At 45.7% G+C, this 24,339-nt stretch overlaps 1 protein-coding gene across 1 annotated transcript in view; it reads left to right on the top strand.

The window, feature by feature from the left end:
* The window catches only part of PTH1R (parathyroid hormone 1 receptor), a 194,164-nt gene that overhangs the window by 118,264 nt on the left and 51,561 nt on the right, over window positions 1–24,339 (top strand). The window contains exons 3-4 of the mRNA XM_063122683.1: window positions 19,490–19,600; window positions 21,259–21,377. Coding sequence (XP_062978753.1) covers window positions 19,490–19,600; window positions 21,259–21,377 — 230 coding nt within the window. The remainder of the gene's footprint in view (window positions 1–19,489; window positions 19,601–21,258; window positions 21,378–24,339) is intronic.

Below are 24,339 nucleotides of genomic sequence, written 5' to 3'. Positions count from 1 at the left end.
CTCTCTCTCTCTCTCTCTCTCTCTCTCTGTGCTTTCTTTTTCTACTATACCATCTCTCATTCTCTTCTGCCGCCATCCTGTCCTTTCTCCCCCCACCCATCTTTTTTCTGTCCTTTTCTTGGTTAGTTACATTTTTACCTCTCCCCCCACCCCCCAACTCTTTTGGGTGAGCTATAACTATCTCCTCCTTCCAAAGTGCAATCCTGCACATGTCTCCTCAAAAGTAAACCTCTTGGATTTCAGTAGGGCTTACTTCCAGGAAAGTGGCTACATGATCGCAGCCTTATCCAGCCATGGGTTTATTTATGGCTATTTACACCCTGTTCTAACTTCTCTGATTCTGAGTTAATTCGCCCCTGTGCATTCATGGAGGGAGTTTTTATCCTTTACTTTCCTGATGCACAGTTGTGCATCTTCAGTTTATAAAAACAGAGGTCTGCTGCGTTCCCTGACCATTTGCTCTAATGAGGAGAAATGAGAGAAAGCTAAAGCCCTATATAAGAGCTACCATGGTGCCAAATTTCATCTCTTTATCTTTAAAAATGAGGGAGCTGTGAGCATTTGTGTTACTTTCCATTGTCTACGATGGCACAGTTATTCCAACTTTTAAAAATTCCTTTAAAAATCAAGGCATGAATGGAACTGTTTCAAACTTGGCATGGCTAAAGCCCTATGTAAGAGCTACCACGGTGCCAATTTTCATCTCTTTAACTTTAACAGTGACGAAGCTGTAAGCATTTTGGTTAATTTCCATTGACTGCAATAGAGTGGTTATCTGAAAATGGAGCAGTTCTTCGATGGATAAACTGATGAAGCAGAGCAAAGGAGCTGCTCCGAAAATAATAGCAGAGAAGCTGCTCAATAGAGCTCTGCTCCAAATTTCGGAGCAGAGCAGACCCGCTCTGCACACCCCTAGTACCCAGTAGAATGTCTACAATCATTAGGAACCATGAGTGGTTAAGGGTAGCCAACTTTTTTTACCAGCCCCTGCTCTTGTGTATTTTATACAGCCTCCTACAACCTGACACCTTTCAAATGTGCTGGACTACGTTTCCCATCCCTCACGTTCCCCCGCCACCACCCAGCTATGTTGGTGATCACCATGATAAAAACAAAACAAAAAAACCCACCACAAACGCTTTTAATGACCCTAGCCATTTCCCCCTAACAGCACATGTTTTGGTTTTTCTCAGAATTCTTCATCTGAAGTTTAGTGGAAGGGATGATCGAGTGGGAAGGGACAGACACCAAACGCAGAATTAACCAGCCGTCTCCTCCCATGTCAGGGATGAGTCTGGTTCTGTCTCTCTCACTTCTATATCCGGCTTTTTTTTTAATTGGGGCCAGATGCACAGAGAGAACCAGAGAGAGAGAGAGTTTGCAGTGTGTCTGTCTGTGTGAAACTCTTGATCCCTCTTCAGTTTCACAGCTGTTCTTTATTGAAACCATGGATAGCAGTTTTCGCCACCCAGCTAGCTTATTCCCCTTAGGCCTAGTGGGGTTAGCTGTGGAAGAACCCAGATCTCATTTTCATGCAAACATCCCTTGTAAAAACAAAAGTTTTTTTAAATTTGTTTCTTTAAAAAAAATACACAAATAATGAACGCCCATCTTCTTCTGTTTATTTCAAGAGTCCGGCTTCAGAACACTCAAAGGCCACCCACCCAAACCACATCCTCAATGGCTCCTCATTATCCCTACTCATTGGCCAATTAACACCTCTTGCAGTCCCGCGGTCACCTGGTGAGGCTTGTCCGGACTTTTGACTTCCAAAGAGAGCTACAGTGGAAGAAGTGGATGGCCATCTTTGGTGGCTCCAATGCTCACAATCATTTCTTTCCCACTGAGCTAGGGATGTGTGAAACAGCAAAACCAGAGTTTGTCGAGTTTCTCCAAATTCCACCACAGGGCAGAAAAGGACAACTAAAATGATGAAGGGGCTGGAGCATTTCACTTAGGAGGGAAGGTTACGTCAACTGGGATTGTTTAGCCTGGAAAAAAGGAGGCTAAGGGGAGACATGATAGAGGGGTACAAAATGATGTATGGTGTGGAGAAGGTGGACAGGGAGCCATTTTTCTCCCTCTCTCTTAAAACTATAACCCAACGGGGGTCATCCCATGAAGCTGATGGGTGGGAGATTCAGGGCAGGGCAGATTCAGTGATGGCCACCAATTTGGATGGCTTTAAAATGAGGTTGAATAAATTCCTGGAGGAGAAAGCTATCAATGGCTACTGGTCCTGATGCCTATGTACTACCTCCAGTAACAGAAGCAGTAAGCCTATGTACACTAGTTGCTGGGGAACATGGGTGGGAGAACATAAGAAGTACCCTGATGCTGGATCAGACCAAGGGTCCATCTAGTCCAGCACTCTGTTCACACAGGTCACAGCTAGACCTAAGGTTTATCCCAGGATCATCCATGGGTCAAACCTGTTCATCTAGGTGACACACAGGGGATCCAGTGCTCAGGCAGGGGCGAACTCTGGATGATTCCAGGATAAACCTTAGGTCTAGCTGTGGCCACAGTGGCCAACCAGCCATCGGCCAGAGATGAACAAACAGGACATGATGCAACAGCACCCTCCCACCCATGTTCCCTAGCAACTGGTGGACACAGGCTGTTGCACCCATGGCCTTGTGGGTTCCTGGTCGACAGCTGGTTGACTACTGTGTTAACAGAGCTCTGGACTAGATGAATCTTTGGTCTGATCTATCACGGCTCTTCTTATTTTCTTAAGTTCATTGTGACCATATCAGATTGAGAGCTTTGGGAATCTGTTCTTCTTCTTCTTCTTCTTCTTCTTCTTCTTCTTCTTCTTCTTCTTCTTCTTCTTCTTCTTCTTTCCACAAAAAATTCATGCATATTTTTGTGTGCCTTTCCCCAAATGTGCAAATCAACTGCATGCGTTTTCAAAATGTTTGCATTTTTCTGCTATTCGTTAAATCACGTTTGTGGACTGCTTTCCAAAGGATCCGTTTTTCATGCACTTCAGGCATATGCTACAACAAAACAAGGCAGGAGAGATGTCCCGTCAGTGTTTAGGAGAGATATCAGAGGGAAGGTTAAAGCCAGAACAGCAAAGGGCAAAGTAAAGCACTTGATGATTTCCTGAGCTGCTCTATAGCACAGCTTGAACAGCTCACAAGATCCGCTCAGAAGGCCTTACATTTGAGCTATCTGCAGCTCTGATTTAGTAAAGATGTTCTAATTGCTTTGCTGCAAAATGTGCAAAGCTCAGATCACAAAGCAACCGAGCAGCGAATGTTTTCATTTGGCTGGCTCAGTTCCGCTCTGGGAGGTGGGTGTGAAGGATTAATAGCAATAATGAAGATGATCATTGACTTCAACTAAAGCAAATTTGGGAGGGTGGTTTTCAAATAGGAGAGCGAGCGAGAGAGGTGTGTGTGTTTTTAAATAAAATCGGATGTTTTTCTGACCACAACTTACAAACTTGTAAGAGTTGTCAGATCTACTTAGCCTGGTATCGGTGTCCTGCTAGTTTTAATTAATGAGATGGAGGGGTGGAGTTATAGCTAATTAAAAGAACATAAAGACACTTCACAGGAATGCTAAGAAGTGGCTTTGGCGTGCTTTCTATAGCAATTTTTTAATGGAAACCAAGGTCCGTTATTAACGCAATCAAGGTGGTTCTACACATGGATAGCATAGACAATTGCATAAGACCTTGGGTTAAATCCAACGTAAGTCCGACTTAGGATAGACCTATTAGTGGGGGGGTGTTTGGGGGGATATTGTGAATATTAACAAAACAGACCAGAAAATACATCATGAAAATGGTGGGGGGAAACACCATACATTACATATATAGCATTATCATCATTTTCCATCATGTGTACCGTTCATTAAAAAAAAGTGGGGAGAGTTATACAAAGATTGCAAGAAGAACAGACCAGAACTGTATATTTATCCACTTGCAAGTTGCATCTATATAACACCAGTTCAAAAGTTATTAGGTCCTCGATCCATTGCATTGTGGGAGGTGTGAATTTGTCCTCCCAGTGTGATAGTATACGTTGTTTAGCTGTCATAAGGGCTCTGAAGAGCCATCTGCACTGAGCAGGTGTTAACTTCCAAGAAGCCAGTAGGTAATCTAGGAGGAGGTGCACATTGTTTCATATTATAGGTTGTTTCAGTACAACGTTCATCCTTATTATAACCTCCTCCCAAAAGGGGGCAACTTTGGGGCATTGCCAAAACATATGAGGCCTTAGCTAGACCAGGCTATATCCCGGCGCGGACCCTGGGATCGTCCCTGTGTGTCCAGATGACACACAGGGGATCCTGGGATCAGGGAGGGATCATCCCTCCCTGGCCCTGGGATAGAGCCCTCCCCTTTGGGCCTGGTTTTTCCGCAGCCCCGGGCTGAGCCCGAGACCATGGAGCGTGTTGCCCGTTTCCGTGGGTTCACCCGGCTCCGCACAATTACTTGCACGAGCCAGGAGCCGCGCACGGGGCGCAGCGCTCCTCAGGACCACTGCACCCATCGGGGGTAGGGTGGGAGGAGCAAGGAAAGTAGTTTTAAAAAAATAAAAAACTTACCTTTGCGCATGAGCATTCATGCGCTCTGTCCCCTTTAAAAAATAAAAAATGGCGGGCGCGACGCCTCTGTTCCTGAGGTCGTTGCGCCTTACAAGTAAACGAGAGCGAGATCTCACATTAATCGCAACACGAGGTCTCCCCTCCTCTCCCCCACTTTCAGGTAGGTCTAGCTAAGGCCTGACTTAAAGAAGCATTAGATGCATTACATCTCAACAATTGGTTGGAGGATAGCAACAAGAGAGAGGGCTTTTTCTGTGGTGGGCCCCCAATTGTGGAACAATCTCCCTGATGAGGCCCGCCTGGCGCCAACATTGTTATCTTTTCCGTACCAGGTCAAGTCTTTTCTCTTCTCCCAAGCATTTAGCAATTTGTAACTAGCCTGGGTTTGTTTTTGTATGTTTCTGTAGTTTTAAATTGTATGTTTTTGTGATTTTAAATTTTTGTATGTTGTCTTTAAGTGTTTTTATCCTATGTAAACCTCCCAGAGAGCCTCGGCTATGGGGCAGTATACTACTACTACTACTACTACTACTACTACTACTAATAATAATAATAATAATAATAATAATAATAATAGTTAGACAAACTGTTATTGAAAAGGCATTGTGGAGTCCAATAAATCTGAAACTTTTCTTTTTTTTTTGGCTGAATAAGGCATAACCTGAGATCCATAGAAGCTTCAGATACAGATGCTAGGGCAACTGTGATTCAGCACCACAAACATGGTTGAATACACAGGGATTTAAACCCAGAGCACTCAAGTTTCAGACCACCTGAGTGGATGAACATGTTGATTTCCGTTTCCCTGACATTCAATTTCTTTTTAATTTCTAATTCTTTTTGTCCTAAATAGAGACAACTCTGCAAATTTTGGTATATATGTATTTTTTTTTATTAAAATCAAACTGAAATGAAATTCTCACCCATTCCTAGATGTCAGTGCTACCTGAGCAACACTGACTTCCTGTGTGTTTCAGAGCCCTCAGCAGCTTGGGGCCAGAATCTTTTACAGAAGATCTCCTCCAGCGAGTATCTGCCTGAACTTTTAGGTCATCATTGGAGGGCTTTTGCCAGGTGCCCCCACCAAAGGAAGCTAGGTGTATGGCTACAAGACAGAGGGCCTTCTCAGTGGTGGCACCCCACTTACGGAATAAATTCCTCAAAAAGGTTCACCTGGCACCTATGTTGTTATCTTTTCCACACCAGGCAAAGACCTTTCTTTTCTCCCAGGCATTTTAGAGACTATATTTTTAAATGTTTATGCCTGTCCTTATATGTCCTTATATTTAATCATTCCAAAGTTTATTGTACTAGCCAAAGGCCATGACAAATACATAAAAAGAAAGCATCCATTGTACAATAATACAAACACCTCGAAATTACACAGATAACTTGAAATTTACCATAACTGAAACTCAGCTTTCACTCAGCAGTTTGAGGGCAGGTCTACACCTGCCATTTTCCCCGGGATTGTCCCGGAATCGTCCGTGTGCATCCAAATGACACACAGGGCATCCCAGGAACAAGCAGGGATGATCCCTCCATTTTCCTGGGATAATTCTTAGGTGTAGAAAAGGCCAACATCTCCATGGCAATTTATGGCAATTTTGCCTAGCTCTCTCTTCCTTATCACACAGAAGAGGGTCAGGATCTCTTCTCAATCATCCCAGAGTGCAGGACATGGAATAACGGGTTCAAGTTACAGGAAGTCAGATTCCGGCTGGACATCAGGAAAAACTTCCTGACTGTTAGAGCAGTACGACAATGGAACCAGTTACCTAGGGAGGTTGTGGCCTCTCCCATACTAGAGGCCTTCAAGAGGCAGCTGGACAACCCTCTGTCAGGGATGCTTTAGGGTGGATTCCTGCATTGAGCAGGGGGTTGGACTCGATGGCCTTTTAGGCCCCTTCCAACTCTACTATTCTATGATTCTATGATTCTATGATCTTTTTTGCTGCCAGTGCAAACAAATCCACTTTATGTGTCACATACCTGTTGGTATCACTCAGAAGAAAAAGAACTGTTTCGGCAAGGGCATTCCTAAGTGTTAATAAGGGTTTCAGGAATCTCTCTCTTGGGTCCCCGTACAGAGGGCAAATTAACATGTAGTGAACAATGTCTTCCACTTGATGTTGGACACAGATGCAGAGTCTGCATTCAAATGGCACCTTTTTATATTGATCTATTCCTGAGCTGTTTGCCATTTTGCATTGCAGAGTAGTCCTTTAACAACTCATATTACATTTTATTCTTTCAGCTGTTTGTAATCTGCCCAAAGAATGTTTGTTATTTGTTTATTGAGTAATAATTAAAAAAAAAATAGGAGCCCTTTTAATCTGGCAAAGGGATTCCCACTGAAGCCTCCTTAAATCCATTGGTGTGAACAGAAGTAGATGAGCTTACGTTGGATTGATCAAGTGGCCAAGCAGAAATGGAAAAGTGATTGCACAAGGAGAGCACGCACTGTCCTTTATGTAATTCTTTCTGAGAGGGACCAAGCACAGTACATATTAACGTCTCACCACAAACCAAAAAAATGCTCTTTTTAACTAGCCTCAACTGAGCTTGAAAATTAACCGTTCCAAAGGGGAAATGAAGCTGGGCATAGAGGAACATTAATGATTCCCAGAGAGGAGGGAGGCGGATCCCCACGTCTCACCCTGGAAGGCTCTTCCAAAAGAGTATTTATTGTGACTCTGAGCATAAAGGGGTGTGTGGCTGGTCTAAACTGGAATTGGACAGCTTCACATCTTGAAGTCAACACTTCCTACAACCCTAAAAGCAAGAGGGAAAGAAAAGCCATTTCTATCATTCTGGCAAATAATTTGGAATGGAACTGTTTGAGAGCTATGGGGTGTTTTTTTTTACTACACCATCCATGGTGGGTGTGTGGGTGGGTGTGTTAGAGCTGGGGAGAAACATAGATTTGGCCTAAACTTTGTGAAATTGACCCAGTAATTTGAGGAGAAATGGTTTTGTGAAATGGACTCTTCCCCAACCTGGTTTCCCCAAAATCATTTTGTAGATTCTGCAACATATTGACTTGCCTATAGGAATGTCGGACAAATCCACAACAGAATCAAATGAATTTGGATTTCTATGAATCCAACCTGGTTTTGACTGTGTCGCACAGATTCCACGGACCTATGCTGCTTTTTGTTTGTTTACTTTCTGGAATTTTATGCAAATTTACTTGTAGAATAATAACACACACAAAAAAAAAAAACCACTAGCTAAGAAGGCACATTTCCCCCATAGGCGAAAACCTGAAAATGCTCATTTTGGAGGGATTTTCCCATTTCGGGGGGGGGGGGGCATTTGCACATTTTTGGAAAATGAGAATTTGTGCAAATGCAAATTTGCAGAAATTCAGGGATTTGGAAGAGGTCCAATTCTGGCAATGACAGGATGACAGCAGGGCTGGTGCTACCATAGAGGCCACTCAGGCGGCCACCTAGAGCGCCAGGGGCAACGGGCACAGCGCAGCACTCACGCGCGTTGGCTGTGAGCCGGCCGGGCCCAAAGGTTCAGCTGGGCCTGAGTGGGCGAGATGGCACCCCGCGCCTGCCCAGCCAAAGTGAAGCCAGGGACGCTGAAGTGGGGGTGGGGCGGCTCCACGTTTGGACTTCCAGAACGCGCCCAGAAGAGAGAGAGAGAGAGAGAGAGAGAGAGAGAGAGAGAGAGAGAGAGAGAGAGAGAATGTATAGGTGAATGGGGTGCATGGGATCTTTGAGTGAATGCATGTGTTCATGCGTGTGTTTGTTTGGAGTGAGTGATGCTGAGTGTGTGTGTGTGCGTGCGCACGTGTGAGTTGGGGAGGGGGTGATATTCCTATTAAATAATGCATTTTAGACCCATAGACGTTCCTTTCCAATTTGTTTGCTATAATTGGCATGACGTATTCCTTGCACTTTAAAATAAATTTAGCAGTTTCAAGTTTTGTGCTTCTTGTTTTTTCCAGGAAACATCTGTTCTTAAAAATCAAAGTTGGCATTTTTTTTGGGGGGGGGGGGTTGCGAAAGTAGCTCACCTTGTCTAGGGGGCAAAATAGTCTGGCACCAGCCCTGGATGACAGGATGAAAGGCACCTGACAATCTGCAAAACACAGAGGGGTTAGATTTTGATAAAATCCATATGCCCCTCCTTGGCCATAAATCCTATTGAACTTAGTAGTACTTACTTCTGATTAGAGATGCATAGGGTTGCACTGTTAATCTTTAATTTCCCTTCTCCCCACCCCCACACACACCCCCATGACATGGAATGCCTTTTAAACTTTGGGTCGGCTTTCTAATAAAATGTCTTTAGAGAGATGTGGTTTGCAAGACATTCTTATTTTTTTTTTAAAGAAAATAATCCAAATGTAAAAATATGTTTCCTAGTAATTCAGGTTTAAAAATAGGGTTTCTTGGAACAGCACATCCTGACTTATCTTTTTAACAAGTCTGCTTTACTCACTGGCCTTTCTTTGGGGGGGGGGGGGCGGAATTTAACTTTACTTCACCTCTTGAATAAAATGAACTGTGGGAGGAAAAGTCTGCTCGCTCTGTAAAAGTGTGTTTGTTTTTCTTTAGATATTCAATTGCTGTCCACAATAATGGTGTCCCCCAGTGACTGCCAAAGGAGGAGCCATTTTTATGGTGGTGGCCATTTTGAATTTCCTAAAACTCAAAAAGCGCCTCAAAACAGGGCTTTTGGGGGGAAACAAAATAGCAGCCACTTCTATTGTGTTTCTCCAAAAAGAATGTCATCTCACCCCTGAAACAAAACAGGTGATTGTTAAGAGAGCGGAATTTCTGGGAAATGTTCCTTGTTGGTTTGGTACAGCCTCGTGTGTCCGTGCATGAGTGTGTGTGCGTGTTTACTTATTCTTCGCACTTAGATCCTGCCCTATCCCATGAGCTCAGGGCACGTAGCAGCAATTCCACTATATAGATGGCTCCCTGTGGAGAATGCATAGCTGAGTGGTAGAGCACATGCTTTTCAATCTAGACTTTAGGCTGGCTCAAATTTGGGTGAGTTTCTTGGCAAAAGAGGGGTGAAAGTACCTCTTCTTTTTACATATTTGGGTGCACTTTTCAGGGACCACGCTCAAAGCAGCTTCCTCATATCTCTGAGGGCCACCATTTTCTTTCTCCCAGAATGCCCTGTTCCAAAGATGCCAGTAATACCTGCTATTTTTTCATGGTGGCCCCCAATGACACTCAGAGCAAGGCATTCTGGAGAAAATGATGTGAGTCCCTCTCTGGAACTCACGGAGCCCAACCCCTGATAGGCATGGCCTTCAAGCGGGGGCACAGAATGTGTGTGTGGAAGAAAGAGGGGGCGTTTTGGCCCACTCCTACATGTTTTACATGGAGAAGGGCCCAGGTCTGATCCCAGTCATCTGCAATTAGTGGTCTGGGGGTGAAGAATGTCCTCTTGTCTGAGGCTACGGAAGGCTGCTCTTACAGAATAAACAATACTAGGAAAGGGATAGACCAAAAGTCTGACTCACTCTAAGGCACTGCCATGTGTGTGAAAAAGATTCCTCTTCAGAAATTCCATTTAGCTTGGGTGGGGGTACAGCCAGTGGAGGTTGGTGGCTCCGATGTCAGGGGGTTAGTGAATCCATCCCGGGTTTCATTCAGAACCAGTCAGAGCTCTAAAGGAGCTCTCCAAGGTGCAAAGTATTTCAAGTATGAAAAAACAAACAAGCACAGTATCATAGAATCATTGAATCATAGAATAGTAGAGTTGGAAGGTCCTATAAGGCCATCAAGTCCAACCCCCTGCTCAGTGCAGGAATCCACCTTAAAGCAGGCGGTTGTCCAGCTGTCCCTTGAAGGCCTCTAGTGTGGGAGAGACCACAACCTCCCTAGGTAACTGGTTCCACCGTCGCACTGCTCTAACAGTCAGGAAGTTTTTCCTGATGTCCAGCTGGAATCTGGCTTCCTGTAACTTGAGCCCGTTATTCCGTGTCCTGCACTCTGGGAGGATCGAGAAGAGATCTTGGCCCTCCTCTGTGTGACAACCTTTTAAGTACTTGAAGAGTGCCATCATGTCTCCCCTCAATCTTCTCTTCTCCAGGCTAAACATGCCCAGTTCTTTCAGTCTCTCTTCATAGGGCTTTGTTTCCAGACCCTTGATCATCCTGGTTGCCCTCCTCTGAACACGCTCCAGTTTGAAGCCAGACAAGATTAATAGGTGAAGATATAGGCCTGCCCCCTCCCATCTGCTGCGGGGCAGCTTCATCTCAGAGGGATGGAGTGGGCAGACCCCTTTCTCAGGGGGCTATAGGTGGTGACCATGGAAGGGCCCATGCCTAGGGGTGACAGCAGGTGTGCCTTCACTCTGTCTGGGCATGCACCATGGGTCCAACTGAGACAGCTGTGTACGTTTTCTTGAAGGCTTCTCTGTATCAACCTAAAGGCAATTCCAACCTGTACAAACCCAGATCTATTTGCTAGTATAAGTATTTTATTTTTAAAAAAGATCACACAACTGGGCCCACAAATAGATAAGGGCAGCTGGACATCAAGAAAAACTTCCTGTTAGAGCACTACGACAATGGAATCAGTTACCTAGAGAGGTTGTGGGCTCTCCCACCCTAGAGGCCTTCAAGAGGCAGCTGGACAACCCTCTGTCAGGGATGCTTTAGGGTGGATTCCTGCATTGAGCAGGGGGTTGGACTCGATGGCCTTGTAGGCCCCTTCCAACTCTGCTATTCTATGATTCTGTGTCTACACCAGCCCTAGATCCCGGGATTGTCCCCGGATCTTCCTGTGCATCCAAATGCCACACAGGGGATCCCGGAAGCAGGCAGGGACGATCCCTCCATTTTCCTGGGATAACCCTTAGGTGTAGAAAGGACTATGGTGAGGTGTGTGGAGAAATGGAATTGGAAGAAATATGAGGCTTTGAACTCCACTTGCAGCATAAGCAAAAAGACGAGTCTTTGGCCCAAGGGGCTAATTGGCTTCGTTTTGACAATGAGGACAGAAGGGTGGAACTGGGCAGACTAAGGCCACAGCTAGACCTAAGGTTTATCCTGGGATCATCCCGGGTTCTCCCCCGCCTGAGCACTGGATCCCCTGTGTGTCACCGAGATGAACAGGTTTGACCCCTGGACGATCCAGGGATAAACCTTAGGTCTAGCTATGGCCAAAGTTAGTAGGACATCAGTGGGAGCAACTGCTATGAGACTTCATTGCAACTCAGGAAGAAGACTGGGAGCATTTCAGCAGTGAGATTTATGGGGGGAAATGTTTTTTTCTGTGTGTGTTTTAAGGGATTTGATGGGAGAGAAAGAAAGGAGACCAAACCCTTTCTGCGTAGTAAGGGAAAAGGTCCAGGAACCACATGCTGTTTGAGGGAAGCCACATGGAATCCATCCCGTCGTTGTTAAGGGGTGGAGCAGGCCACCGATGGTCTCGTAAAACTGTTGCTGGCTCCACCCTCCCATGTGATGGGACAGGCAGCTCTGCTTGCCCATAAAACTCCTCCAGGGCCAGCCCAGGACAAAAAGCCAGCATTGGTAGTGCTTCGTTTGTGGAAAGAGAAGACGCCATTCATAGAATCACAGAATAGCAGACTTGGAAGGGGCCTACAAGGCCATCGAGTCCAACCCCCTGCTCAGTGCAGGAATCCACCCTAAAGCATCCCTGACAGAGGGTTGTCCAGCTGCCTCTTGAAGGCTTCTAGTGTGGGAGAGCCCACAACCTCCCATTCAGAAGACACATTGAACTACGGCTTTTACCATGGTGGTTAAGCCAGAAAGCCGGGCCGTGTTCAGAAGACACCTTAAACCCTGGCTTTAACCATGGTGCATAAATCTTTTTGCCTTAGTCACCATGGTTAAAGCCATGGTTTAAAGTGTCTTCTGAACACGGCCCGATTTTCTGACTTAACCACCGTGGTTGAAGCTGTGGTTTAAGGTGTCTTCTGAACGGGGCCATTGTGGTTTTGTGTAGACTTATCCCATTGAAGGCACACCCAAACCTGCATTTTTCTGTACCTTTTTTCATCGACAAACTTGATCCCATTGCTTGGAAATGTACAGATTTCAGAGTGCGACTGCATTCCGATTCGTGGAGCGGTCCGAGCAGGGCCAGATAGGAAAGTTTGCATCAAAATGTGAAGTCAACAAATTTCACACCCGTCCCTAAGTGGAACGTTTCACGTAGATTAGCAAATGGGCCCGCCCTTTGGACTGAGTGGGGACTAGAAGTTGGATCTCCCGACTCCCAGTCCAAAAGCTTCATCCCACATACCTGTTTCCCTCGAATTATCCCCTACAGCACTATGATGTCGTTGTTGTTGTTGTTCTTGCTAAATCACACCCTGGGTGGCAGCGCTCCTAAGATCCTTTGCAAAGGGTTTAAGGGGGGAAATGTAAAAAAAAAATCATAAAAAATCAACGGATGACCCAATCTGATTCAAATTTGGTATGCTTAAAGATTTCCTTAATATCTATTACTGTGCCGAATTTGATGTCTTTATCTTTAAAGCTTACGCAGATGTAAGCATTTGTTTAAACTTTCTTCAAACATATCAAATCCTGCTCCTGTGCCCCCAGTGGCTGCTCGGAGAACAACAAATGATTCGCTCGAAAACTGCTAGCAAAATACCTCGATTCTTTTCCCTTTATAGCACAATTAAAGCAGGATGCATGGGAGTACTTCACAGTCAAAGCAGACTATAAACTGGAAAACTTCAGAGTCCTTCACAATAAAAGCAGATTATAAGATGGAAAACTTCGGAGTACTTCACAATAAAAGCAGATTATAAGATGGAAAACTTCGGAGTCCTTTGCACACAATTCGCAGTGATTGCACAGTATAACGCTGGTGTGATAAAGCTCCAACACTCTAACCACTACACCACACTGGCTTTACACAGAATTGGCATGGGACTGTTGTACAGAGGGTGTGTGTGTGTGTGTGTGTGTGTGTGTGTGTGTGTGTGTGTGTTTTAGCAGAGGCTGGCAACTTTGAGGTCAGTGGGATGGTGAATGCACTCCAGGTTTCAGCCAGAACCAGTTAGAACTCTAAGGGCTTTGTACCATGGGTAGCTCCTTTAGACTTCTGACTGGTGCTGACGGAAACCCAGAGCGGATTCACCGCCCCACTGACACCATGGCCTGCACTGCTATTTGGGATGCTGTAGCAGTAGATTTCCTGCATCAGAAGGGGGTCAGGCTAGATGAGGACCCCTCCCAACTCTATAATTGGATGACCCATGGGGCCGTTTGCCTTAAGCCTTAGCATCAAATTATTTTCCACATGATCCTACCCAGTCATGGACTCTCTCTCTCTCTCTCTCTCTCTCTCTCTCCCTCTCTCTGTGCGATTCCCATATGCAGCACTTGGCTCCAGTTTCAAGGGAGGGGAAACCCAAAATAAGTTTTTTTTTTTTAAAGAAAGAAAGAAAAAGAAAAAGAAACTGTCCCCACAAGCCTGCGGTTTGCTTGCTTGCTTGCTTTTAAATTTAGCTTCCAGATGAAAGGCATCCAGGAGGAACAGGAAACCCCCCGACGTTTTTCTTTGAGACGTAGGCAAACATGACGTTTCGACAACGGCGGTGGAGACGATGCCACCCCAACGCCAGGCCTGGAAGGGGATGAAGAGAAACGTCCAGCCGTGAGCAATCCAGGCTCCACCTTCTCCTCCTCCTCCCCCCCCCTCACTTTTATGAATTAGGAGCCTGTGTTGACCATGGTTTGGAAGAGAAGAGGGGACATTTTGCGGAATAGGGAGAGAGAGAGAGAGAGAGAGAGAGAGAGAGAGAGAGAGAGAGAGAGAAATTCACAAAAGCCTGTTATTAGCAGCGAATACTTGGTCTTCCAGCCTGGCTATTCTAGGTGTTGTCGGACGGCCTCCATACAGATCGGTTTACACACACACTCACACACACACACACACATGCCCTAATAAATAAATCTCTTATTTGCTAGGGCGAAAGCTCCCCTCCAGCATTCGATGGATTAAAATACGGACACATCTGTGTACATCTAGCACCTCACTCTAAGGATGATTGCCTGGATGCTCCCCACATATGCGCCCTCATGCGCACCACCACGTTGCACATAGTCAAAACTTCTCTTTTGCCTGCGCCCTTCATTTCCTCTGCAACACCCTGCCCTTCACTGATTGAAAAGTCTCTGCATGGTGAGATGGCTTTCAAGGCATCGGACACATACTTAAAGAGGTCTATTAATGACGGTGAGCCATGATGGATCGATGACATTTCCATGTTTAGATAGAGCAGCCTTCCTCGACATGTTGCCCTCTAGGTGTTTTTGACTACACCTTCCATTATCCCTGGCCATGCTTGCTGGAGCTGATGGGAGTTGTAGTCCAAAACCTCTGGAGGGCAACATGTTGGAGAAAGCAGAGAGATAGAGTATACTTCTGAATGCCAGTTGCTAGTCAAGCCAGCTGGTTGGCCTCTGTGGACTGAATGCTGGACTAGATGGACCCTTGGTCTGATCCAGCAGGGCTCTTCTGATGTTCTTAGGGCTACTAGTCATGGTGACTATACATTACTTCCAGTATTGGGGGCAGGATGCCTCACTATACTAGTTTCTGGGGTACACAAGCAGGAGGGTGTTATTACACTCATGTCCTACTTGGAAGCTTCTCACTGGACATCTAGTTGACCATTGCTAGATCAGGTAGACGTTGGGTGTTTTCCAGCACAGTGGCTGCCTTCATGTTGTGCTTGTAGGTTTTCAGGAGGCATCTGACCAGCCACCTAGATCAGCATTCTTAAAAGAACCCCAGCAAGTCCACCAGAAATGGGGCAGTGGTCCACCAGAGGACCAGACCTACCTTAGGACTGCAGGAAGCAGCCCTCTACTGAGTCAGACCATTGGTTCCTCAAGTTCAGTATTGTCTCCGCCGTCCTTTGCCACCCTGATGCCCTCTAGATGCTTCAGACGTCGAGTCTCATCAGCCCCAGCTGATGAGGAATGGCGAGGAATGGCGAGGAATGATGGGTGTTGTGGTCCAGAGCATTTGGAGAGCACCAGATTGGTGAAGGCTGGTCTACGCTGACTGGGGCAGTGGCTCTCCTAAGTTTCAAACGGAAGAGTTTCCCAACCCTACCTGGGGACACCAGGAATCAAATCTGGGACCTTCTGAATTTGGAGCACGTGCTCTAAGACTGAGCTATGGCCTTCCCATTTGCCAGCAGCCTCCTGCTCTATGCTACGCCAGTTACTACACCTCCACGCTCCTGCTTCTTGCTCTTGGCTCGTTGCACAGCTCATGAAGGTCCATCTGCAACGAGGACGATCCTTCAACCCTGGCAGGGCTACATCCCAGAGAGCTTCGGCTATTGGGCGGTATAAAAATGTAATAAAGAAATAAAGAAAAATAAATCGTTCTTTCACATTTGGAGCGGCACTTCAGATTTGCAAAGCGACAGCTTCCCAAACCATTTCAGTGATTGCTAGTTTGGCAAACGGGTCGGTTGCCCTTGTTTCAGCATCTGGAGTTGAGTCTTCTTTGTGGCGGCAACAGCTGAGTTTTGTGCGTGTGCGTGTGTGTGTGTGTGCATGTGTGTGTTTGCAGTTACACTCACAGTGCTGATCTGACGACAGTCAAAACCTTCCCTGTAATCTGCCTCTCCGCTGCTACCGAATTTTGCCCCAAGCCAAACTCATAGCGGATTCAGAACTTCCTGATCAGGCAAAGAATCCCAGCAATGTCAAGAGACCCTGGAAGGGGGAGATGTAATAAGACTAGCAACATTTCTCAGGCTGTGGGAGGGGAGAAGGGGAGGATCACACAGATCTAATTTATGTCCAAAATTGTGGGTCATCTTCATTTCTTTCCTCCTTAAAATATGTTGGGTTGCTCTGCCCTGTTCCCTTTCCAAGCCGCTGGTTGTCCTTCCCGTAATGGACTGACCACAACTGTACACCATAGCCCAGCTGCGGTCTCTCTACTGCCTCGCTCGCCGTGCCAGAGTAACCTGGGGATGATTTATACTCTGCACTCCTAGATAAACACCTTAGGACCTTGTTTGCGATTTGTTTCCCGGCCAAAATGGCTGTGCAGATGGTTTTAATGTGCTCCTCACATCTAGCAGAACTTGTGTCAAATGCAAAACCTAAGCAGAGAGAGAGAGAAAGAATGAAACAATCAAAGCAGAAAAATCCCACTCTTGAGTAGGGATGGGTGAGAAATTCGTTCCCTTCACATTTATTTTATTTTTATTTATTATTACATTTATATCCCTCCTTTTATCCCCAAAGGAACCCAAGGCAGTGTACATAATCCTCCTCTCCATGTTATCCTCATAACAACAACCCTGTGAGGTAGGTTGCGCTGAGAGTCAGTGACTGCCCCAAAGTCACCCAGTGGGTTTCCATGGCCGAGTGGGGACTAGAACCCAGATCTCCTGAGTTCCAGTCCGATACTTTAGCTGCTACACCACAGTGGCTCCCAAATTTCAAAGCGGACTTAACAAATTTGCACTTCTGGAATCTGAATATGAACCGGAATGTAATTAGGCATTGAAATCCATACTTTTCCAAAGTTTGCAACTCGTTTCACAAAAAAATGCATACAAAAATGTGTACGTTCGTAACAATTTGTCAATTTTGGGGAAATGTGCAGAAAAGCCCATTCTTCCATGGAAAAGTCACTTGGAAGTCCCGACATTTGCAAAAGTGTGCACAAAAATGCACATATTTTGAGATGGGATGGATGGAAATGTGTATGCATTTCTACGCAGACTAAAAAACAGTTGTGCCAGCTTGGTTAGAACCTTTTGGAACTCTTCTCTCTGGACCTCTGAATGTTGAGGTCCTAAACATTCCCTACTCATTTCCCTTGCTGCCTCTTCTGCCCGGAAGAACCCCCTCCAGAATGTCTGCATCTCTTTTTCAGATCCCTCATCCAAAACCTCTTTTGCAAGAGGTTGACCCTGCAAAGCTTTGAGGGCCTGCTATGCTCCACATGACATAAACCCTATCTGAAGGGCACCTTCACCTATGCAATCTTTCCCATATTCCAAGACCTACCTTAGGAGGGGGCAGTTGTTCTCAAGCACCCACTGTTAAGAACAGTAAGGTTGGCATGTGCCAGAGACATGACCTTCTTGGTGGTGGCTCTGAGTCTTTTGAATTCCCTTCCAATAGACCTACCAGTTGGCCTTCTACTCTAACATTTGAAGAAGGCCTTGAAGACCTTCCCCTTCAATGAGGCCTTTGAGTGAGGCTGTAGCTTATATCAACAGAGCAACTTCCCGAAGAAATTCTAAACATCTCTTCTGATGTGATCATCTTTGTATTGTACCTCATCTCACTTCTTTTTGTGTGGCACTTTGGGAGGACATAGCCCTAAAAAGCAGCTTAACCCTATTTGAAGCAAACAAAACAGGAGAGCGACAGGGCATAAAGACCTCCTCGTAGCCTCCTGGTGTGGATGAGACCTTCTGTGTCACTCTTTGTGTTACTTACTAGGGGAGAAATTCATTCAGTTTGCTATTTAATGCAAACTTACCTAGTTTTGAACTTACAAACCAGTATGTGCATCTAAACTCAGGCCTTAGCTAGATGGGGCTTTATCCCGGGGCGAACCCCGGGATTGTCGCTGTGCGTTCACATGATGCACAGGGGATCCTGGGATCAGGGAGGGATGATCCCTCCCTTGCCCCGGGATCTCGCCCTACACTTTGGCCCCGGTTTTTCCATGGTCCCGGGCTGAGTCTGAGACCACGGAACATGTGGCCCGTTGCCGTGGATTGACCCGGCTCCACGTGATTCCTCTCACGGAGCCGCACATGGGGCAAAGCACTCCTCAGAGTGTTGCGCTCATTGGGGGTGGGGTGGGGGGAGTGGGAATTTAAATTATTTTTTTAAAAAATGCTTACCTTTAGCACACAAGCGTTCGTGCGCTCCTTCCTTTTTAAAAAATTCAAAATGGCAGACACAACGCCTCTCCTGCTGAGGTCATCGCGTGTTGCATGTAGACAGAGGAGGGATCTCGCAAAAAAAACACATTGTGGGATCTTCCCTCCTCCGTCGTGGGATAAGTGAAAATTGATGGCGCTTTATAAATAAATATTAATAATAATTAATAAAAGGTAGGTCCAGCTAAGGCCTCAGTAATCTGTCAAAATTTGCACCTCTGTGAATTTTGCAATGGAGTTCTCGGGGAATTTTTTTTTAAAAAAAAAAATGCAGACAAAAATATGTGTTTGGTCAAAGAAAAGATTTTCTTGTAAGTTCTTCAATAACGTTAACGGCCCGGGAGAAATGAGCATTTGAAAAAGCAAACTTCCATCTAAAGCAATGGCAGAGAACAGGGACGTCTACCTCAGGAATCCTGTTCATCCAAACACCACCTTCCCGTTAGCATCCAGAAGTGGGAAGACGTGACGCCTGCCAAGCCAACAACCGTACCCTGCGGAGAGCAGTAATGGCTGCTCAGTGTTTACTGAAGACTGTTCACAGCATTTCTGCAAACCTCGTTGCAACGCTGCTTCCCATCAGGGTCTTAATGGGGAACCTCCCACCTCTTTTCCAGGCAATGGGAGTTGTGGGTGGGAAATAAAGCTAAACAAGGTCTTTTTTTTCCCCCCGAGCAAAGGAAGTTTTCTTGGAATAGGCGATCCGATTAGCATACGAACTTCTAACCAGCCTTGAAACAAAGACCTCCATGGTGGGCTGAGCCATCCCCTTTTCTAAGTGGCACTGCCACGGATCTCACCTAAACTGCCTGAAGAAATACAGTAGGACTAGCAAAATGTCCCAGGGACAGTTTCAGGGATCACTCAATTGCCACCATGTTTTGCCGGTGGTGGCATATCGAATGTGGACGGTTCCTGTTCAGGCGAAACGTCCGAGAGTGTTGATAAGACCAGCAAAATGTCTCTGACATGATTCATGGCTACATTTCCATCACAGCCCTCCTTTCCTGGTTTTCTCTTGCAGATGGATTCTGTGTCCCCGAGTGGGACGACATCATCTGTTGGCCCGAAGGTGCCCCGGGAGCGTTGGTGTCCATACCCTGCCCAGATTACATCTTTGACTTCAACCATGATGGTAAGTTCCACAATTTGGTCCAGACTTAGACCATGGCTAGACCAGGCCTGTATTCCCAGGATCATCCCTGTGCATCCAAATGACACACAGGGGATCCCAGGAGCAGGCAGGGACGACCCCGCCATTGGCCTGGGATAATCCTTAGGTCTAGCTAAGGCCTGTCTCACACTCAGAGAAGCTGAGCTCTTTGGGTAAGGGGTACGGACAGTAGCTGTGTTGCATAACCTGGGCTTTGGGACAATGGTTTCATTTGCTGTTCTTCCCCAGCCCATGTCTAAGAACCGTTTCATATGTTAGGAAAGTGGCATGTTTGCTGCTCCCCAGCGATTCAGTAACATTTAGAACAGCTTTGCCAAAAACTCACCTTTCAGATGTTTGGGACTACAACTCCCATCACTTTCCATGCTTGTCCATGCTGGCTGGCGCTGATGGGAGTTACAGTCAGAACATCTGGAGCGCAACAGGTTCGGAAAGTCTGATTTGAAATATCATAGGTGTGGGGCACACGGACCACAAGATATCTCCTCCATTATTATTATTATTATTATTATTATTATTATTATTATTATTATTTATAAAGCGCCATCAATTTTCAATTTTCAAATCACCGTAACAGACAGAGGGGGAGGGGGGAAACCAACCGGGGTAGGGGGCATTAAAACTAAAATATAGACTACTATGACTACGCTACGGTTGAAAAGCTTTCGAGAAAAGAAATGTTTTCAAGTGAGATTTAAAAACTGAAATCGACGTCGCGGTCCGCGGATGCAGTGGAAGAGAATTCCAGGCCAAGGGGGCAGCGAGCGAGAATGGGCAAAGACGAGCGAGTGAGGTCCTGAGCCGATATTTATTTGCGATATTCATATAATGCTAAATATGATAAAATCCCTAAGCGGTTCACATATAAATATTAAAATCCCATTTAAAATGCAATATTAAAAATGCAATTCTCATTGTTATTAACTTCTGTTGGCAATGGGTCCCGTCCCCCCCGGAATATGTACTTGTTGGTTTTTATTTATATCGGCTTTGTATGGTTTTGTACCTTCAATGTGACCGTGAGAGGGTCCCACCCTTTAAAGTGATCTAAAAAACTTTTTTTAAAAAATCAGTCAATATGTCTGCTGCCCAGGCCTTATTTATTTATTTATTTATTTATTTATTTATTTATTTATTTATTAAATTTATATACTGCCCCATAGCCAAAGCTCTTTGGGCAGTTTACAAAAATTAAAAACAGTGAACATTAAAAAAAAGTATACAGAATTTTAAACCATCAAAAACATAAAAGCAACAGTATAAAACAAAAGTATCCATTTAAACAACAACAGTTCTGGGGTCCATTAAAAAGCAAACAAACTTAGCATATGTTGTTAAATGCTTTTAAATGCCTGGGAGAAGAGAAAAGTCTTGACTTGGCGCCGAAAAGATAACAATGTTGGTGCCAGGCGAGCCTCATCGGGGAGATCATTCCATAATTGGGGGGGGGCCACCACTGAAAAGGCCCTCTCCCTTGTTGCCATCCTCCGAGCTTCCCTTGGAGCAGGCACTCGGAAGAGGACCTTAGATGTTGACCGCAGTGTACGGGTAGGTTCATGTCGGGAGAGGCGTTAGCAAGAGGTGATCGCCTTGTCTAAACTCATGTTTCTCCTGGCTAGGCCATGCGTATCGGCAGTGTGACCTGAATGGGACGTGGATGTTGGTGTCCAGCAAAAACCGCACCTGGGCTAACTACAGCGAATGCACCAAGTTCCTCAACAACGACACCAGGGAAAAGGTGAGTTGGGTTCACACCTACATTGTGAACGGACAGGTGCCATTTCTACACCAGCCCGAAAATGCAGACTGGTCACGGCTGAGTCCCTGTGCATCCAAATAACCCACAGGGACTCCACGGAGGAAAGAGAGATGAGAACAGGTTTTCCCAGAGATAAGTACTCCCTGGCAAAACCCGATTCTTCCCATGGTCTCAAGATCATCCCGAGATCACGGGAGGTTTGTCCACCCATCCTGGCCCTTCCTTCCTCCCCGCAAGTAGCGGGGATCAATAGAGTGAAGGAACTGGGCCGCGAGGAATCAGTGGGGGAGCAGGCGTACATTTTGTTGGAGTGCACGTGCACTCATCTCCTTTTTAAAAAATGGCAGGCGCAACACCCTCCTTCCTTGCGGGATGTCATGCCCACATGTGGACTCAGGCGAGGATCTCGCAATCAGGATATCATGAGATCCTCCCCCCTCCCTCCCTCTATACCAGGCTGGTGTAGAAATGGCCAGGGTTGAGAGCATCCCTTGATCTTAGTGAAGCCTGGCTCCTGGAACATGTTTTTAAGATGTTGTGAGGGTATCACATGCTCCTGAGCTTCGCCTGAGGAGCACTTGTGTTACAGCGTTTAGTGTTCCAGCACCCACCCTCTGGCATTATACAGGACCCCCACAATTCTGATGTTCGGATGTCTTTTTAAAACTAGGGGTGTCACATTCAACCCCCCTCCCCCAGGCTCCCTTTTGCAGACCACATGGAACTCACCGGATCTGTGTGTGAGCGCCATGCAGTCTACGAGCATCTGGCTACCACCCGCTCCCTCCCCAAGCCGCCATTTTGCATAAGAACGATGTGTTGGGACATTCACACCAGTAATGTTGCGTAAATCGCAATCTATGCAACATGGCAGCTTGGGGACGGAGCGACCAATGGCCCTGGACAGAAGTGACCCTTCAGCTATGGTTTGTACCACACAGCGGAGTGCGGCATTTTATTGCTGATTAATGTGCACTGTGTTGCTTTGATTTATTGTTCTATTCATGTCATTGTCTTTTATGTTCACTGCTTTGATACTTCTGTGGAAAGCAGTATATAAATCTGAATAAATAAATAGTAATTGGAATAAGAATAATATGAAAGGCCAGGTGCAAAATTTGTTTCATGGCCCAGGCTCAGCGTTTTCTTTAAATTGGGGGATTTGCGCAATTTGGGGAAATGCCAAATTTTGAAGGAGAACTGAGTTTTGGTAAGGGGCGGGTGGATGCCCGCTTTTTGCGCTTGTTGAGCCTCTACTTTGCCCATCCTGATGTTTGTTTTGCCTCATGCTCACTCGCGAACATGAGCGCATTGCTTCTTTTCCAACATGAAAAGTGGGGCTTTTTCAAACATGGAAAAGGCACTCTTTTCCAAGCAAGCACCCATGCGTGACCCCACTGCACATTTAGTAAAATATGAAAACACGTCATTTGGGGGAAATGTGCATTTTGAAACATGTGTGGGTTTCCCCCCCCCCCCAAAAAAAGGAAGCTTTTAGTGAACACCATCACAAGCTCGAGAATTCACAAACTTCTTGCAAAAATTGCAATCACATTCAGAACCGCATTTGGGGTTGAGAGGGGAGGCATTTTTGTCACGTTTTCAAATGCGAACAAAATTCTTGTACATCCTGAATTTTTCTTGCAAGTGCAACATTATGTAAGTTAAACAATGAGCGAAAGGAATCCTGCCCCCAACCCTACCAAAAACTCTCCAGGCATCCTAGGAAAAGTTTCCCACATCTCTGCTACCTGACATCCTTTTACCTGGTGATGGTAGAGATGAAACCTGTGACATCTTTTAGGCAAAACGTGTGCCCAAATTATTTATTTATTTATTGCATTTATATTCCACTCTTTTTTCCTCCAAGGAACCCAAGGCAGTGTACATAATCCTCCTCCTCTATCCTCACAACAACAACCCTGTGAGGTGGGTTGGGCTGAGAGTCTGTGAGTGGCTCAAAGTCACCCAGTGGTTTTCCATGGCCGAGTGGGGATTAGAACCCGGATCTCCGGACTCCCAGTTCGACACTTTAGGGGTAATCACTTTCAAAATAAAGTGATTACTCCTCCAGTTCTTGACATAACCGTTCTAAACCAGAGATGGGAAACCCATGTTCCCCAAGTATTGTCAGGCTGCAACTCTGGATGGCTGGGGCTGATGGGAGTTGTAGTCCAACAGGAGTTCTAGGGTGGCCAGTTCGCTACCCCGGTTCTACATTTTGCAGGGCAGCAAGCGTGGTAAAACCTACGCTTTGCATGAAGGAAGTCACAGATTCAATCCCTGCTGTCACCAGTGGGTGTAACAAAAGGAGGATTTGTTCTTTCAGAGAGCAATGCAAAAAGAGGCCTTGGTGGAGCTGGCATACCTGACTTCCCTGTGGGAAGCCTGCGCATGGAAAATGTGCCTTCTCGCTCTGTCCACGCCCACTGGCTGCTTCAACCATGGCCAATGCCTTTCTGTTTATTTAGTTTCTGAATAGATTAATGTTGGCTAATGCATGATTCCAGCGGTGGCTAAGGCCAGGAAAACGTTCTCAGGTCTCGGGCATTCTGATGTAATAGGCCTGAGGTTAGCATTCCAGAGGAGAAATGCTCTCAAGCCCAGATTCAAAACCAGAGTTGTCATTTAAATTTGCAAGAAGTTGTTGCTTCTTGCAAACTTGCAAGATAAAGGAAGAAGGGTTTTAGCACAGTGGGGAGATCAGAAAAGGTAGAGAGAGACTGACCTGCGTGAGAGATAGACTGCAGGTTTTCTGAGTGTCCAACCGATAAGAGAGAGCTTTGTTTATTTATTTATTTATTTGTTTGTTTGTTTGTTTTAAGACATTTATCTTCCACATTTCAGGGCAGAGCCCTCCCAAGGAGACTTACAAACGTAATTAAAACAATACAAAACAGCTTTTATGAGTTACATACAAAACAAGCCAATGGCACAGCTG

The sequence above is a fragment of the Elgaria multicarinata genome, chromosome 1, assembly GCF_023053635.1.
Source record: "Elgaria multicarinata webbii isolate HBS135686 ecotype San Diego chromosome 1, rElgMul1.1.pri, whole genome shotgun sequence".
Lineage (NCBI taxonomy): Eukaryota > Metazoa > Chordata > Lepidosauria > Squamata > Anguidae > Elgaria > Elgaria multicarinata.
The sequence above is the reverse complement of the archived record's forward strand: the minus strand, read 5'-3'. Positions and strand labels throughout refer to the sequence as shown.